The sequence below is a fragment of the Pelecanus crispus genome, chromosome 5, assembly GCF_030463565.1.
Source record: "Pelecanus crispus isolate bPelCri1 chromosome 5, bPelCri1.pri, whole genome shotgun sequence".
NCBI classification, from domain to species: Eukaryota; Metazoa; Chordata; class Aves; order Pelecaniformes; family Pelecanidae; genus Pelecanus; species Pelecanus crispus.
Genome location: NC_134647.1, coordinates 84370682 through 84389341, shown reverse-complemented (window position 1 = coordinate 84389341; position 18660 = coordinate 84370682). Strand labels below are relative to the sequence as shown.

The 18660-nt window shown below is 46.6% G+C and overlaps 1 protein-coding gene across 1 annotated transcript in view; it reads right to left on the bottom strand.

The window, feature by feature from the left end:
• Positions 1-17134, bottom strand: part of NTNG1 (netrin G1) — a 154314-nt gene extending 137180 nt beyond the window's left edge. The window contains exon 1 of the mRNA XM_075711073.1: positions 16889-17134. Within this exon, the coding sequence (XP_075567188.1) occupies positions 16889-17134 (246 nt within the window). The remainder of the gene's footprint in view (positions 1-16888) is intronic.
• Positions 17135-18660: the final 1526 nt, after the last annotated feature.

Below are 18660 nucleotides of genomic sequence, written 5' to 3'. Positions count from 1 at the left end.
AGTGTCCTGACCAACCGCTGCTCAGGGCCGCTGCCCTTCCCACCGTCTAATCCGAGCCCAATGTGCATTTGCCTAGCATGGCACCTGCAAGAAATCGGACCGCTACAGCATCAGCCGTAGAGCCATGCCATAAATACAATGAAAAAATAGATATAATGCACAATCATCAGCCTCAGCACCCTATCTTGCTAAAGTCAGCCTTCAGGTCCCCACTTCTTTATTACTTTTGTGTTTCCATTGTACTGTAAGCTATTTAAAATGGGGACAATGCCTTCCCTTACTTTTGTACAAGATCCATCGCAGTGAAGCACCAAGCTTAACCGAGGGCTTTGAGAGTCAGAATAAGCCTCCATTTGTTTTAGCTATTTGCTAAAACACGTATATCTTCTCAAAAAGCATATACGAAATAATGGTAGCTGTTTGTGTCTTCTAGAATTCCTAATTTCCCCAGTTTCCTGTGTTTAATAACAGGATGAAAGAGCTCAATAGTGCCCCACCCAAAACCAAGCATCCCCCCAAGGCACTGCGGACAGAACAGGGGCATCCCCTCCTTTTTACAGTAGAGACTTCTGAATCAAATATTAACGCTAAGCATAATGCACATTGGTTCATAAAGCTTAGAAAAGAACAAACCGGTGTTGAAAGCTATCTAGGGCTATTCTACTTCTCAACTTCACTACGTTAACATGTTACTTAACAGAAGGCACACAGTTCTTAAAAGCCTACTGCTCAAGAATACTGAACAGCAAAAAAAAAAAAAAGTGTAGATACTGTCGGATCACACATAATCTTTGCAGCTGCTTTACAGGCTTTTGCTTTTGAACCATAACCTCAGAACAACAGGGGAAAAAGATCATCACAATCTAATTACAAATAATGCCCAAGTATAGAATTATGGCTTTGATAAAAAATACTTTTAAAATTGCAATAATAAACAAATTAGCGCACTCTTACTATGCAGTAAATAGCTACAGTTCATTATAAAAAGAACAAAAGAATGTCATTTCTGTAGGTATTTAAGATAAGTGTGGGACAAAATACAGGGCAGCAGACAATGGAGGCTTAATCCCAAATGAACACTATTAATACCATAAAAATTCAGCAATTCTGAGAATTCTCTACATCCTCTGCCTGGAAATGGAGATGACCAAAATGAGATGCAAATCAGTGCCTTTATCTAATGAATAATGCAAATGAGTGCTCCTCTTATGGCGCAGCAGTCTGCAGGAATCCTCTCTGCCTCACCTCGCATTTCTTGTGGATTTAAGCACCATGTGTCAGAAGAAATTAGAGAATGGAATTGCCAAGGAATGACAAAGCCTTGGAGCCCCAAGTCAGCGCAGGCAGCGAGGTACATTAAGATGCACAGTACAGAGGAGGAGAGAGCAGACATCTCATTAAAATGAAAATGTTGCTATTTTTCCTTCACCTAGTTAATGGAGTTGTACGACACGGTAATCTGCAATTATTTGTGTGGCTACTAGTTGGAAACATCCTCTAAAGTGATACCGAGGTGGGATCTCAAAAACTTTATAAAATTTTTCAGTTTTTTTTTAAATGCTGGTGCTATTTTATCTCTCTGATATCAGTTAACTGCATCAGCATTTTTCTCACAGCATCACAGAGCACGCTGCATCTTATCCATTAGTCACAAGCCTCGCTGTAACTTTCCCTTAGCATCTCGCATTACCCTCAAAAAAATATTCTCAAGCAAACAAACCTGAAGGCATGCAAGCCCTGAAAATTAACCCTTCCCCCCGCCCCCCCCCCCCCAAATGTTATTTTGCCTGAATGCATCTGTGATTCAGAATCCAGGACAGATTTCATCTGCTCCGTTAAAACCTCTTAGCATGCGGACCAGCCGTGCTGCCGCAGCCGCCGTCAAGTCCTTCCTCTTTGTCGCTGCGTCGGGTCCCCAACCCGGGAGCTGCGAAACAAGGCTTTTCTGCCGGGCGCTCTTGAGATACAGAGCGAGCAGGCACAATCTAAGACGCCGCTTGCTCCCCGGACAACTCTGTTACCGGGCAGAGCGCGGTGAAGGCGCAGCCCAAGGCCACGGGGGTCTCCCGGGATCTGTGATGCCGGCAGCGGCTCCCCCGTCATGGGGATGTGCAGGGGATGACTAGGGCTCTGAGCGTGCAATTGGGACAGGCTGCGCTTCGGGCACGCACACGGTGGGGAGAAACAGCCTCTCGCTTCAGACGGGAAGGTCACCCCGAAGTCCTGAACTGTAAAGCTGTAGAAGTTAACGCAACCGCTAAACTTTGGGGTGTCAATCACACGACACAACCCCAGAGCCGTGCGCCTGTTGTTCACGATGTTGTGAACCAGCAGGCAACAAATCAGTGTTTTGATTCAGCAACCCATCCGACAGATAAATCCTATGTGCTAAGCAAAAGAAGAGACTGGCATGTCTTACTATATGTCCTTTCAGGAAATGTGGGGGAAAAAAAAAACCCCAAACCCTCAACCCCCTGTTCTCACAAGCTGACAAAGACATCATTGCTATTTATAGCTGTGCTTCAGTTCATCAGTTGGAGGCACGCTGCAGAAGATGCTAAAGCGCTCGCGACATTGCTACTAAATTAAGAGCTTACAGTTTCTTTTTAATAGTTGAAAGCAAAGCCATTTCTCTGTTGGGCAGCTTGTTGCAAACTTTGTAATAGTGGGGGGGGGAAAAAAAAGTATATTATTTTTGGATGGATTTTCTCTCAGCTCAACCCTAGTGAATCAAGGGGGAATTGCCTGGGATGCAGGTCTATAAGGAATTTGGTGTGAACTCCATAAAAATGTGACTTGCAATCAATACAGCATTTTCAGTCTCTTAAATTAGAGACATGGATAGGTTCTCTGCTCCTGTTCCCCTTAGCAGTTACCATGCCAGGAATATACAGAGAGTTTAGGTTTCTGATAGCAAGGGCAACGATAACTATAGAGGAAAAAACTACTGTTAAAGCAAACTAAGCAGTTGATTTGAAGCAGGGAGACAATTAAAGCACAGCATTTCTGAGAGAGTAATAAAAACGTCACTGCAAATGATGGATTGTTACAAGTCCTTGGCTTCTTCCTAGCACCGCAACAGAATATGGCGTTAAATCAGTTCCAAGAGATTATTAGTGGTATATGTTATTTTCACAAACTCAAGGAATTTAGTATCATTTCATAAATCAACTGCAGGTTAAAATTAGATTTTTTTTTTTTTACAACTTTAGTTCTGTGACCTTCAGGTATACAATTAACAAAATTAGTTGGAACCTGATTCAAACTGAGAAAAGCTAGAAACGTTCCACTAAAAAACCAAACCAAATCAGAAAACGGCACTTTTCTATGGCTGCAGATCTGCCCAAGGCCTGTGAGGCTCACTGATTGCAGAATAAGACGTTGAGCCGCAGGTACTGTAGAGATGGACTCGCGTTTCTCACTAGCTTCAGGCTCTGTAAATTACTTGTAATTTGAGTTACGTGTTTACTTTCTGTATTGCTTTTCTGCATAAAATTAAGAAAATTAAGAAACCTAGGTCAGAAAACTATAAATAATTAAAACCAACGATAACTGAAACCAGCTGCCTGGCATGTGGCGATCTACGAAGCGCAAGGTTTAAGCAGACGCGTACTGCCAGATGCAGCAGTGTGGTAGGCTTACAAGTTCCTCTGCTTCGTGAGTTTATGGGCCAGATAACGCCTTCTAACAAAGTCTGCGCGGGATCTCACACGCATTTCTTACAGGGAGAAAAGCCGATTTCTCCTGCAAACGCATTACCCGAGAATCCTCCGAGGTCTGCGCAGAAACAGGAGGGATCTCTGTTGCGGTCTTCGGAGACGCGACGTTGCTGCGCGGGTTGCTTGGGGGCTGCAGCACCTCCCGGGACGCTCCGGCAACGCGCGCGTTGCCGGAGCGTCCCGGGAGGTGCTGCAGCCACTGAAACTCGAGGCGGTTCATGGCCCCGGCGTTCGGCAGCAGCCCTTCGCTACGGCCGCACCGCTGGTGCTCACGCGCACCTCCCAGCAGAACGCTGTGGATCCGATCCCTGGTTAAGAGGGCTGCTTCTGAAGTCCAGAGCTGCTTCTGATTCATGACTTCTCATCGTTGTAGAAGTGAGCATGTTCTGCTCTTCCTGCAAGGCTTTATACAGCTCATAATTACCGACAAACCAATTACTAATCCAGAGTGAATGGAGTGACAGCAAAGGCTTGCTCAGCATCGCCCTTACCTCCACTTTTGAGGCCTTGGACATTGGCTAGGAAGACAGCCAAAAACACCCACCTGTGACTGGCTTATGTGACCGGAGTTTAGAGAAGCTCCTGTGAGGTGGTGTCATTAAAAAAAAAAAAAAAAAAGTGTTAAAACAGGTCATCACAGGTACCATTCGTCTCTGTAATTAATCTGTGAAAAGCATTATTTTTTTCTTGCTCCGAGATGAGTTAAAATGATGGCTCCTGACAGTTTTGCAGATAAAAATCTCCTTTCGTGGTATCAGAAGGAACTGGCCTGGCAGGAGGATGCTGCTGACCGTTCCGTTAGCATAGGTGCAATGACCTTGAGGATGGGAACCAAAAAAACTTGAGGCTAAGGTTAAATTCAGTGGGGCCCTGCTGCTGTCTGGTCTTTGTTTCTGGTCTTATGCACGATTTTATCATTCCAGACCCATCACGAACCAGTACGAGGCCCCTGACAAGATACAATCACCGGAATGACATTTACTCCAAATCCTTAGTCAGATTATTATTGACTGGGGGAGTCGAACGCTGCCTGTCAAAAGGCTGCACCTGCTTTCATAGAATCATTTAGGTTGGAAAAGACCTTTAAGATCATCCAGTCCAGTTTCCCCATGCTCCTGCAGCGTATTTCCTCTCCTGCAGACCGCGCCCAGCAAAAGCAGCACGGTGAGGGGGTCCTCGTAAAGCAGTCCGCGTTGCGGCACGCGCTTCTCCCATCCTATTGCTGAACGCCGTCAGGCTTCAAAAGGCTTTCGGGAACGCCTCAGCTGTACCCATCTAAGGTCCAGGGGCAAGGTCTGCGTGGGTCCGTACCATTCTGAAAGCGATAATATCAGGATGAGCCCGTTGGCTCAGGCGGCTCCTCGCGCCGCAGCGCCCGTGAGGCGTGACGAGACGGCTACGCAGCCTGCAGGCAGGCTGGCGCTTGGTGTCTCGGAGCAATCCCCCGTCTCTCTCTCTTCAGCCTTCCTTTTCGCCACCATTTTCAAGCGCCTCGGCTTCAGCGAGGCTGCAGAGAGGGGCGCAGGGACGGCAGAAGCGGCAGGCGGATGGGATGCGTGCCTTCTCCATCCCGCTCGGCGCGCGTCCGCCGCTTCACGCCAGCTGAGGACTTGTGCAGACAGCTCGGAGGCGGAGGGGAAACAAGCCAAGCAAAACCCCGGTGAATCCCAGACGTCAACCACTTGTCCAGTTTAACGTTTCAAAATGGCGTACTCTACTACAGCTTAAAATTTCCCCAAATGTTAGGCCGAAACCCCCATCTTTTCCGATTAACGAAAAGAGGCAGCTGCTGAACTCTCGTTCGGAGACTTGCTTTTAAAACTATAAAACCTGAAGTTCACAAATGAAGACGCTTAGCTAATGTTGAGTGCTGCAACCGATGATGGTGCAATTATGGGAATGAGTATTCAATAATACTCTTCTGTCCTTTTTAATTATTTACAAATAAGCCATGAGATGCATAAAGCTAAAATAATACATTTTAATATGCAAACCCTGATATGTATTCTGTATGTGTGCTCTAACTGGCACTTCCCAGCTAGAAGGTCTAAAATATGCTTTTGGTGCATTCTTGCATGCCCCAAAATTGCCAGAACTGTACCCAAGAAAAAACCGTATCCCATTAAGCAAACCCTGTCCCGTCACTAGAGACAATCAGCCTTGCACTGGAGCTCGCAGGGGTGAAGTAATCCAAGACCAAGCACCAGCATAATGAGTAAAGAAGATTTTATAACTGAAAAAGGCTGGAAATAAATGAACTTTAGTGAAATCGCTTCTGACAAGAAAAAGATGAAAAGATAAAGGCATGCTGTTAATCCGGCTTTTACTTAAGGTGGTTTTAAAGTCTCCAGCTGAGCGCTGCAAACTGGCAGCACGGAGATGGCAGGCACTGGTAAGGAAGCAGTACCTGGGCACGATCCGTTGCTGTCCGTAGAAGTCCTTCTGTTGACTCACACAGGGCACATTCATTTCAAGGGAAGATGGTATTTTAAGGCCTGTCAAACACTGACTCTTAGGCATGAAACATACATTATTATCCCCTCTACCTGCTTTTTAGTTATTGAAGGATATCTTCTTTAAAAAATCAAAGCCAATGCTTCAGATAACAGAAAGCCTGTATGTTCTTAACCTCTTATTTTCAAAAGCTGCTATTTCAGGAAAAAGGGGACTCCAGGTGCAAACTGCTGGCAAAAATTTACCCCTCAGTGCAGAAAGCTACGATGCTTGAACCCCTTAAATCCATTAAACCCATTACTTAATGTTTCTGGAAGTCTGAGCAAACTCCTGCAAAGCGAGACACCTTGCTAAGATATTTCTGCAGGCTATCCCTACAGCACTCATGCTGCTTGGCAGATCCATATGGTCAAGGAAGCCAAGAGGCATGTCGGAGTCTGGAAGGCTGTGATAAAAATAGACGGGAAAAATAGCACATGTAGAAAGAGTTGGTTTAGAAGTCAGAAAATTACATTCTGTATTTTTTTCTATAGCTATGCACATCTTTTTTTTTTAAGAGCGGAGGGCTTTTGTGTAGTTGTTTGCTGTGCCTCTTTTTTTTTTACCTCCCACCCCCCCAGTCATTTGTAAATGTCTCCCACAAGCAGCTCTGTTTCTAGTTTTCACTGGAGGAAAGCACCTTATGAGCAGGTGTAGATGGTAAAAATCAAATTGATGGGTTAAAATGATGGCTCCTGACAGTTTTGCAGATAAAAATCTAAAATGCACCAGGATCCTGGAAAAACACAGTATGTATGTGTAAGAAAATGCTCCTCTCATCATAATGGTGTCCCCTTTTAAAGGTTTTACAACTACTTAGCTATAAAAATTCTCTCTGGGCTGAAGCCTGACATAAAATATCTCTGGTATAGTACAATTTCTTGCTTGCAATAAATACAATTAAAATTCATTTGCACCCTTTTCTTTCCTTTCCTTTTATATTCCTAAATTCCATATAAACACTCTGCCTAAAGGACTAGAAGATAAGAAATAAAACCATTTTACAGAAAATACGATACAGCAAACATCAAAGGTACATGAAATCACTTATGCGCGTTGCCAAGCCAGCTCAATGCCAAGCATTTTCCTGTCCCTAGCTATATTTGTACTTGCAGATCAAGATGGTGTCGCTGCAAGTGACCTGTGAAAATAAACTTCCATCCCTAAAAGGTGTATCAACAGCCATTGTTTCTAGAAGTAAACTGGGTACAGAACTACTTTGACTTTTCAGCTAGGAAGATTAGCACCCCGGTGTACGCAGGGACCTGCATCCCGTCAGTCAATGACCATAATAGTATCTGGGATTATTTTTGACTTTTCTGATCCAGCTAGTACTTACAGGCCATGAAAAAATAGTCAAGAAATACTTGGTTTAACAGATCTCTTACCTGGTTTTAGCGACTCTTAAATAGGTATGTGGTGGTTTTATGTATTGGAAATTGCAGCTTTGGCAAAACAGTATCAGTATTGTTTAAAAAAAAAAAAAAAGCTGCAGTGGTAGTCATACTGAAATTCAGCAGCTCCCAGAAATTCAGCCCTTTCTAAAGTTTGTGGATAAAAACGAATGACAGGTTTTCATCCTTGCTTAAGGAGATGGGTAATTTCCATCCTTTGCCAACAGGGACTGCTACCGCTTGTGTGGATTGCTCCCCTCTGCTCCACAGCACAGAGCAGAAGGGATGAGAGCCTGATGACCGCCTCGGTCCGTACATTTATTTTTTCTTGAATGCTCTGGCAGAATACTGTGGGCTTAAATATTTGCATGGGGTGACTTGGGCTGTACGTGGGACTGGCTGCTTCATAAGCAACATAAATGTCTAAATGTTAAAATTCTTATTTGGGAGTCAACTTACTGCCTTCTCGAAGGGCTGCAGGGGAGCCCGCTAACCAGAACGGTTGTCCTGACGTGCACGGGGTTTGCAGAACCCTTGGCTGAGTTCACTTGGCTTTGTTTCAACTAAGATGCTTACAAATGGAGATTTTAGCGTACGGAAGTGCCTCAGGAACCGGCATTTGGTTTCCAGTGATTCTTAGCTGTTACAAAGTACAAGACCTGCAAGAAACAAACATGAAACTCTGGGGTTTAGAGACATACAGGTACTAAATGAAGAAGGAAAAATACGTTTGTCCAGGTAATTTGGACAAACCTGAGCAGCATAAAATTAGCTCTGCTCAGTTCTACCAAGTAAACCCAAGATTCGCACTCCGAGGCTTGTCCATCACAGCGGGAGGAAATATAATATCACACTCCTTGTACGCTGTCCTCAAAACGAGACAGCAGCCTGGAAAGCCTCACGCTGCGCAGCGCACCGGGGACCGCGGGGCATCACGCCCGCGACCGCAAAGTGCGAAAGCAACCCAGCTGCTCCCCGGGAGGGGGGCAAACCTGCGCCCCCGCTCCTCCCGGCTGCCTGCGCGACGCCGGCTTCGACAGCAGAGGCTGCTCTTTACCCGCCCTGGGGGGAAAAAAAATTAAATAATCTCCATGTGGATGTCATCTACCTGGACTTTAGCAAAGCTTTTGACACCGTCTCCCACAATATTCTCCTTGGGAAGCTGGCAGCTCATGGCTTGGACGGGCGTAGTCTTCGCTGGGTGCAAAACTGGTTGGGTGGCCGAGCCCGGAGAGTAGTGGTGAATGGAGTTAAGTGCAGCTGGCGGCCGGTCATGAGCGGTGTTCCCCAGGGCTCTGTTTTGGGGCCAGCCTTGGTTAATATCTTTATCGATGATCTGGATGAGGGGATTGAGTGCAGCCTCAGTAAGTTTGCAGATGACACCAAGCTGGGTGGGAGTGTCGATCTGCTGGAGGGTGGGATGGCCCTGCAGAGGGACCTGGACAGGCTGGACCGATGGGCCCAGGCCAACTGGATGAGGTTCAACAAGGCCAAGTGCCGGGTCCTGCACTTGGGTCACAACAACCCCACGCAGCGCTGCAGGCTTGGGGAAGAGTGGCTGGAAAGCTGCCTGGCCGAAAAGGACCTGGGGGTGTTGGTCGACAGCTGGCTGAACATGAGCCAGCAGTGTGCCCAGGTGGCCAAGAAGGCCAACAGCATCCTGGCTTGTGTCAGGAACAGCGTGGCCAGCAGGAGCAGGGAGGTGATTGTGCCCCCGTGCTCGGCGCTGGTGAGGCCGCACCTGGAATGCTGTGTCCAGTTTTGGGCCCCTCAATACAAGAAGGACATTGGGGTGCTGGAGCGTGTCCAGAGAAGGGCAGCGGAGCTGGGGCAGGGTCTGGAGCACAGGGCTGGTGGGGAGCGGCTGAGGGAGCTGGGGGTGTTCACCCTGGAGAAGAGGAGGCTGAGGGGAGACCTGATCGCTCTGCAGCTCCTGGCAGGAGGGGGCAGGGAGGGGGTGTTGGGCTCTTCTCCCAAGTAGTTAGCGATAGGACGAGAGGAAATGGGCTCAAGCTGTGCCAGGGGAGGTTTAGGTTGGAAATTAGGAAAAACTTCTTCACGGAAAGGGTGGTCAAGCATTGGAACAGGCTGCCCAGAGAGGTGGGGGAGTCCCCATCCCTGGAGGGGTTCAAAAAACGGGCAGAGGTGGCACTTGGGGACATGGTTCAGTCTGGTCTACCCTTGATTGGCTTAGTGTGGGCTTGGTAGTGTAGGTTAATGGTTGGACTGGATGATCTTAAAGGGCTTTTCCAACCTGAACGATTCGATGATTCCATGATTCTATGCAGGGTTTCTAGCAGAGCAGGAGCGGGGTCACCTGCCGCCACGGGGGTACCCGTCGGGGTGCTGCTTCGCTGCAGGGTCTCTCTGTACCCCGGCAGGAGAGCCCCGCTGCAGCGAGCCGCAGGCTTGGGAGCGCCTCTGCCTCAGCAGAAGAGGTACAAATTACAGTACGTGGCTAGTAAAGGTTTTATTTATAAAGCAGCAGTGTTTTAAGGCAGAAGGCTACGGGTGCTGCCGAGGGGGCACGTCTGGTCCTGCCGCACTGCCAGCAAGCCGTTCAGGCTCCCCGCGGAGGGCAGGGCATCCGCTCCACGGTGGAAGCCATTTCTTTCTTCATAAAATGGCTGTTCCCACACCCAAACAAGACTGAACGCCCAAGTTCCCGCAGAACACTTTGGCAGCTCCCCCCAGATCCCTGCCTCAGCTGGCAGGCGAAGGCGTTTTGTGGGGCCTGGGGCGCTTTGGGGGGCCTGGGGCGTTTTGTGGGGCCTGGGGCGTTTTGGGGGGCCTGGGGCGTTTTGTGGGGTCTGGGGCGTTTTGAGGGGCCTGGGGCATTTTGGGGGCCCTGGGGCGTTCTGGGGGCCCTGGGGCGCTTTGGGGGCCCTGGGGCATTTTGGGGGGCCTGGGGCGTTTTGGGGGGCCTGGGGTATTTTGGGGGGCCTGGGGTGCTTTGGGGGGCCTGGGGCGCTGAGGGCAGCGGGGGGGGACACCAGCCCAGGTATCTGCGAGGACGTCATCCGCAGAGCCACAATCGCCCCCAGAGATCCCTTGCTTTCTAAGATCAATTATTATTACAATAAATTGACCGTTGTTAGCTACAGATGTCTAATATTTCCAGCTAGCTTCAGGGGGAGAAAACAAACTAGGAGACCAAGCAGCAGGTGGAACAAAGGCAGTGTCAAAGCAGAGGTTAAGCAGTTCCTATGACGGGTATTTATAAAATACATCTTGTTAGAAGGATGCAGTTTTACACAGAGTAGTGACACGTCTTAAAACTCTGCAACTGAAAGTAACTAGAAGCCCTTGACTTTGTTTAGGAACCCTGTTTTACCCCCAAATATTTTTAACAACTTAAGTGCCTTGTGGCTGTGCTTTTGCTTTGTTGAAGGTTTGAAAACGTTCCACCCAAAGCATAACTGAGGAGACAAAACCAAAGCAACTGGATAGAGTTTTGTTAGTGATTGACTGGGGAATCTTGATGTGTGATAATGAATAAAATGCAAATCTGTTTTACTGGCAAACCTCAGTTTTGATTTAGGAGAAATTATTAATTTTTCGATTTCCAGTTGGATGAAAACAGAGATTTTGCCAAACCATTTTTTTTTTTTTTAATTCCTGCTGTCATTAAGTATGTCCAATTTTTTTTTTTTTTCTCTTTTATTATACCAAGAACCCCCTTCCCAAGAGGTCGGCGGGACAAGGTGCCTTTGAAGCGTCTGCGGGCAGGCTGCTACCACAGGCACAGGTAGGCGGTCACCTCCGCGCTGCGAGCGGGAGGGAGCAAAGGAAGGAGCAAAGGGCACGGTGCGCGCTTCTGGCTTTCCTCTCGTCCCGCTACCTGCCCTGGTCCGAGGCTGGAACGTGGGGACCAAAGCGGCGCTTTGATGGGAACAGCCCCGGCGGCGGGGCGGTGGGCGGAGGTGTCCTGCCCTACGCAGGGGAGAGGAGAAGGGGCGGAGGAGCTGTAGCTCACCACGTAGGTCTCGTGGTGCTAGAAATGAAGCGAAATGTTCAGTAACCGAGGAGGAAAACACCAAAATGAAAACGCCGCTCCCTGAGGGATAAGGTTCTGTCCAACAATGGCGAAGCAACACTTGTGTTAATTACATGTGCTCAAAAGAGTTCAGAATAGATGAATTCAGGTCCTGTAAATAAAGTCTGCGACAGCTCTGAGCTGCGCATACTTTTAGAGTATAGAACTCCGAAAATCCACATTAAACAAGACAGTAACCATAGCCTCATCTTTAACTCCCTGGTCCCGTTCTACCCCACGCTACCTAATGGGATTGCACAGAAGGAACTAAGATGAAGGATTGTATGTCCTCATTCAGCCCATAAAAGAAAAAAGCTTTTTGTTTATCAGCATCTATTAACGGTATTGTTCAATGCTGTTTTAAAATGTCCTACCCAAGAATGCACGTATGCATGCCAAAATGCTTCCAAAACCACGTTTTTATTTCACATTTTGATTTACACGTTACTCAGAAGAGTATCTGTTCATTTAATTATTTCAGTAAACATAATAATGGTATCACTAAGTATACTATGGAGTATTTTCCCTTTTTTAAGGAATATGAGCCTACTTGTAATTAAAGGAACGCTATATTAATGATGCTGAAAGTCTCAGAGGGAAAAATTTAATGTCCACCTCATAATATTACGCCAGAATTACATGCACAGAAGACTGTTTAATAATCTTTGTTTCTTAATTTAGTTTTGATTGGCTATGAAATACAGAGTAGCACTCAAGGGCTCAAGTTTCTACTGTCATCAGCATTTCTGCTCTGTAGATTGTACAAACGCACAGGGCTGCCGTCTGTAGGCTGCTTTTCAGACTCCTGTTTAACCTATGAAGAAAATTAGCTGCAGGCAAGGATACTGGCCAATAAATTCATCGTTTTTTAGCCACTGGGAGGTGGGATATGATATGATAGCTTATGATATGTTATGATAGGTTATGATAGCTAGGTCTAAACATAAGCAGAAAACTGTGGTTTTATGTTGCAAAGAGAGGACAGTGTTTTGTGAAATTGTAGCAAGCGCTTACAAAGAGGGAAGTAGAAGACTTCACCGTTTGTTACTCCTGGGGATTTAAAGCAGATTTGTTGTGTAAACTGAGATGCTGCAGGCCACAAGAACTAGCACCCCCAGGTACTTAAAAATTTGCTTACAGGATCTCTGCAAAGTGAATCCTGCAGCTCTGAAAAGGTGAAGTAGCTTCTTTCTCTGCTCTCTCCTCCTTCCCCCTCATAGCATCAGAGAATGCCTTGGGTTGGAAGGGACCTTTAGAGATCACCCAGCCCAACACCTCCGAGGTCAACTAAGCGTAAGCACACGGTGCCAGGCACGCTCTTACCAATGCCAAATGCCCAAAGTCCACAACTTGCAGACCCACAGGAATGGTCACACTGGCTCAAACGCCACGACCATCCAGTCCAACTCTGTGACCGACACAGGACGGCCAAATTTCCTCGAAGGAACACCACAGAAAGCAGATGCGCATCCTCTGCCAGCGTGCATGCCTCACTCTAAGATTGCTTTAAAACGTGCAGGGAAGCCAGAGGCGCCCAGCGAACCCCCTCAGCAGGGGGCTGCAGGAGTACTGCCTGGTGGGGAAGGATGCTGGCACATCTCCTTACAGACACAAGCAACTCCACAGCCAGAAACCGCGAGCGGTCGCTGCTCTAAGCCATTCATTTGTTTATATGTTTCTTTCATGCATCTCTCTTCTCGAGCAAAATCCTCTCCCAAGCCCTAAAAATCCTGAGCGACTTTAAAAATGATGAGATTTTAAACAAATAATAATTTGGAGGGCTATTTATTTGGCTTCTGCTTTTTGAGCTGCTCAGTTTCATTTTCAAACTTTTCTCTGCAACCAGAAGGGCTAACAAAATAAAGATGATGTTTTAAATGAAAGCTGAGAATCTCACATAATCGTAGGACTCCAGGGGTTTGAGGTTTCAGAATAATCTCATGAGTTGTCAATGCTGAATGTCGCCAGAAACTATAATGTTATTCTTGGAATAGATTGCATAAAAGCAATTGTGGGATAGTTTTGCTGCTGCACGTTCCCTGTAACACCTACGGACTCTGTCCTGGAGGGACGACCGAAAGGTACTCGCACGTGGCGAGCTGCCACGTGCTGGGTTGAGCTACCGACTAGAGGAGTGTTGCATTTTGCAACAAACCTGCACGTGCAAAACCTCGTTATTCGGTCTGTCAACTAAACAAGCTCACCGAGTAAAAATTCATAATGGACTCTTTAGAACATTTAATTCCATGGGGAATATGCAGAAAGAAGTAGGAGGCAAATTTTCGCATTAACTGCCCATCCCCGCTGTATTGCATGCTTGCGTGCATTGCAGCGCAGGATTGCATGGTGTGTCATTACAGACTGTTATCACCTCCCTCTCACACACTGCCTCAGATGTTACCATAATCCCCCAGCAGCTCTTGGGCGAACCTCCCAGTCTGGTTGTGTTTCATGGACATAATCTATACTACGCCGATAGCTGCGACAGACTCAACAGCTGGTACCTTAGTCTGTAGAGCCTGCGGTGAGCAGAAAATTACTAAGCCTGATCGGAGAGCTGGTACGGAAAGGAAACAGGAGGCTGCTTCAACCTCCTCCTCTTCCTGCAGAAGTAGGCTTGGCCCTTTGCTACCCTTGCTTGTTGTTAGGATATCGGAAAGGGCCTGATCTCCTCCAAGGAATTGCCAGAAGGCAGCTGAGCATTAACCCGATTCCAGTAACAAAAAAACTAGCACACAAGTTTAGCACGCAAATATCCAAGACTCAACAATAAACCCAAGCATTTGTATAAGTCAATTTGGCACTTCACCGTGCTGAAAAGAAACCTTTGGACCTCTGTCATTTCAAATTCGGGATTTTTTTAGTGCAAGAACCTGCCTGATAGGAATGCGCTCCTTTCCACTGCCTACCCTCTCCAAGTGTGACAGTGCTGTCTTCTTAACTCATTTTCTAAAACTAGAAATTAACACAAAAATAAAAGCTCTCCTCGCTGGGAAATGCCAAAGGCTCAGCCCTACAAACACCTAAAACCTCATTTTGAAGGCAATGTGTCATTTCTACACGTAACTACAGTACAGCTCGACATGAAGCATTTTTAGGGCTGAGAGCACTCTGCTGCTGTGCAGCACCTCAGGATCGTCAGATGTTTCTGTCATTTTCCTCATGGTTCAAGCAAGTCAAGCAATTACCGATGCATACGTGAGTACAATGTGTATGTACAACATACATCTGTACTGAAAGCAAATACAAGTTTAGCACGTAGGAGCCAGTCGCTCTGCACTCACATCACTGAATACGCTCCCTCTCTGTGCGTGCCCTCTCCCCAGTGGCTCCTCTTTCTCTGCTCCTCGTGCCGGGATTCGGGTGACCTTCTGCATCTCACAGGCTTAAGCAGCACGTGAGCTACGCCCGCCACCTCAGGTGACTCCTGTTCATCCCCCCCGCCGCATCGAGGACCTTGCTAGGTCAAACGTTTTCAGGAGTTCTAGCACCATTTTTAATACTTAGATCTAATCAAAATGTCTTTTTAAAAAAAAAAAATCATTATTCTAACTAGAGAGTGGACTGATAACCAAGTCATTCAGCAATTTAAAAAATTACTTAAGACAGGAAAACTGCTGCAATGTTTATCTGCGCTAAAAGGAAGAAACAAGTTTTGTTGGGCAGTTTCTTTGGCATTTAAAGAACAACTTTTCTTATTCACGACATGATGAGTTACTAAGCGTCACCGATTGAGGGCTAAATCACAGCTATTACTATTCTGAGGGAGAAAATACATTTCAAGATAAAGAAAAAGACCATATTAGGTGGAGCACGTTGCTTTTATTTGTTTTTAAACAGTGGCCCCTTGAAGCTGCTCGGAGGTTTAGAGTGTCAAAGCCATGTCAGTAGAGATGGATTAGTGGGCAGAGAGCAAGTGGTGCAGTCAAAGGTTCACAGTGAATGTAATTTATTCACGTAGCCCTGCAATTTATCACGTGGCTATTACCATAATGTACGTGGGAAGCAGCTGCATGCATGCACATAATACCCTAAATGTATGTGTGGTTGGACCTGAACTCCTTACAGAACAGTAGTGGTTGAAAATGATACCATAAGGCATTTAAAAGGAAATTTCCTTCCTGTGGGGATGCTGTCACACAGCAATGATGATTTGTACACAGGCAAGTGAATACCTTGCAGACTTTTCTCAGTTATGATAACCTCGCTTACCAGAACTCACTGTTTTTTCAAATCTAAATTATGTAGCTAATGCGACGTATATTTCCAGTGCTTTATTAATAGATGTAAGTACATATGTTTTGCATCTCAAACTCACACTTTCTAGTCAAGGAATACTGTATTTTCCGCTCAACAGAAATAGGGGCAAAGAAAATGAATTCTCCATGTTGGCGAGGCGAAACAAGTTACCTACAAGTCGAAGATTTCCTTTAACTCCAACGACCTCTTACAGTACGATCTATCAAACGCTTAGAATCAGGACAGCTGTAAAGGGTTGATATATATAGTGTCTGCCTGGTTTCTCATACCTGTGCGATTATTTACCAAGCTCAACGTTTCCAAAACTTTTAGGAGCATCTAAATTAAGGAGCTTGACCTTGGTCTCTTTTAGTTGGCTCGAACGCCTACAGCGTCAGCTGAAGCAGCAAGCTGTCGGGAGCTGGCAGAGCTGGCCCCCACCTGAAGGTGCTTCTTGCTGCACTGTCCATACGTGCGGGTGCGCACACGCTGCGCGCCGTAGCAAGGCTCCGGCGGCGCTGCCCGCAGCTGCCTGCGCTGGCCGCGAAAACTCCGCCAGCCCAGCTCCCACCACCACTTTTTAAGCTTCTGCCGTCTGAGTTTCTAACAGCGGTCTCATGTTTGGAAATGGTGCTGAGCTATACCGCGCTATGCTGCTTTCAGGTCATCGTACTGGAGCCAATTCACCCAAGCCTTTTCGTGATCCAGGCACACGCGCCCCAGTTATGGGTTAGCACACCAGGAGTTTTATGCTGCTTTCTTTTAAGTCATTAAAAGCTGACCGAGAGAGACATGGAATTCAAAGTCAAGTTAGGTCTCTGTAAGCAGAACATCTCATTGCCCAGCTTAATGTACCGCTCAGCATTTTGTTCAGCAGAACCCTTCACATTCGGAATATGACACAGATTTTCTTGGATAATTACACGCGCGCTATAGGGCTTCCATTTTGAAGCCATCTATCACAAATACACAGCCGCTAATTATGCAAAATTAAAAGCTTGCCTTACCATTGCACAGAAAGTCTCGGGAGGATCTCCACACGTTATGTCTGGGGGATCCAGAGTCACTTTTACGTATTTGATCATGTCTCGGGCTTCCGGCTGGCAGGCCATGTAATCCCATACTTTTCCTTCTTCTGTGTAAATCTGAGTCTTACACACGTCATAGTGTCCCCACACGGAAGGGTAGTGCTGCATCACGGAGGACACGGTAACCCAGAGGGCGTGAAGTGACAGGAATCTTGACAAATACATGTCTAAATCCTTTTACGTCACCTTCGTAAGGATGCTCGGTACTGGCGTATGTGCAGTCTATGGATTACACATATATGTACATACACATGTATATGTTTTATAAAATAGGTTCCAACTCAGAGACGAAGCATTAGGATAGGGTGTTTGTTTCACTACGTCGAAGACTTTGGTAGAAGCCACCCAGACCCCGATGACAGCCTTTCGCAGCAACACAGCGCCTGTCCTTTGCCTTATAACTTGTCTGTCAGGGCTTCCTGTAAAAGATGTCCAGCAGCAGGTAGCAATTTGTGAAGTTGCAGGTCTTCAGCTACACCGTTGATAACCCTGAGTGATCCTCCATGTTCAGGGCTCGCAGGGGATGCCCAGACGCACTGATAAATCAGTATCCGAAGCAAAAGGATGAGTGTCTACAGGCTGGTGTCTGTTTCCCATCAATCATTCTTTTCTTCTGGCACCAGCACCCTTTTAGAAACAATAAGAGTTAGAGTTATTGTCCAAGAATCAATGCGTTACAAAATATATGATATGTTGACATTTTGGAGGTTTGATGCAATATAAAGCAAATTGGTGTAATATGGATAACCTTTACCGTGGGTGCTGTGCTAGAATGAACAAACTACCAAAATCATTCACAGTGAAAAGTATTTTGACGTGAAGGATTTAACTCTTCTCTAACAGAGGCAGATTTGTAATGTTCGGGGTGAGTTACAGGTTTCTGCTTCCAAAACTGTTATTTTCACCCTAGCAAGCCTGGACAGCAAGCTACCAAACCCACCCATTGCCCAGGTCGTGCAGGCAGGGGAGCGGGCAGCAGCAGGAAGGCTCTTTGATAACAGTGACACAGAGATGGGTGTCAGGGCTACCAGGTGCTGACAGTCTCTTGGCAAGAGGAACCTCAGCAAGCTCCAAAAGCCTTACGAATTCTTAATTTTTTTTCTTTTTTTTTTTTTGAAGAGTAACAAAGTTATTGCAAGCACACTTCTGTTTCCTTGAAATTTCTCATTAGCATTGGAAGAGCTTTGCTCCTTTTTTCTTTTTTTCTCTTTGGACTGTGATTTACTGATCACACTGATGATAAACTACTGATAAAGATCATGGTTCTTTTGTAGCTTACTGTAAGGATGCCTTCCCCCTCTGTTAAGGCACTCTCGCTTTCCTAGGTTTGGGGGCGGGGGTACTGGTGTACTCAGTGTTTATTTCATAGCGGATACATCCCCTTTCCTCCCTTCAGAAAGCAACTAGCAATTCCCTCGGTTTGCATCACCTCGATCATATTATTACAGGTGTAAACTCCTAGGATGTTATTGCAACGACTTGAAATGCACGTTCGCTAAAAAACACAGATGAAAGTACGAATTGTGTACGAGGGAAACTGCAAAGACGGAGCAAGTCCCGTAAACACGGACCAGGAAAACCAGGGCTCGGAGCTCCGAGTCGCTGCCCTCAGCCCACGCCGGGCGCCAGCTGAGGACGGGGAGCCCGGGCGCCGGGCTCTCTGCGGGAAGGGGATTTCGGCAGCCGCCGCG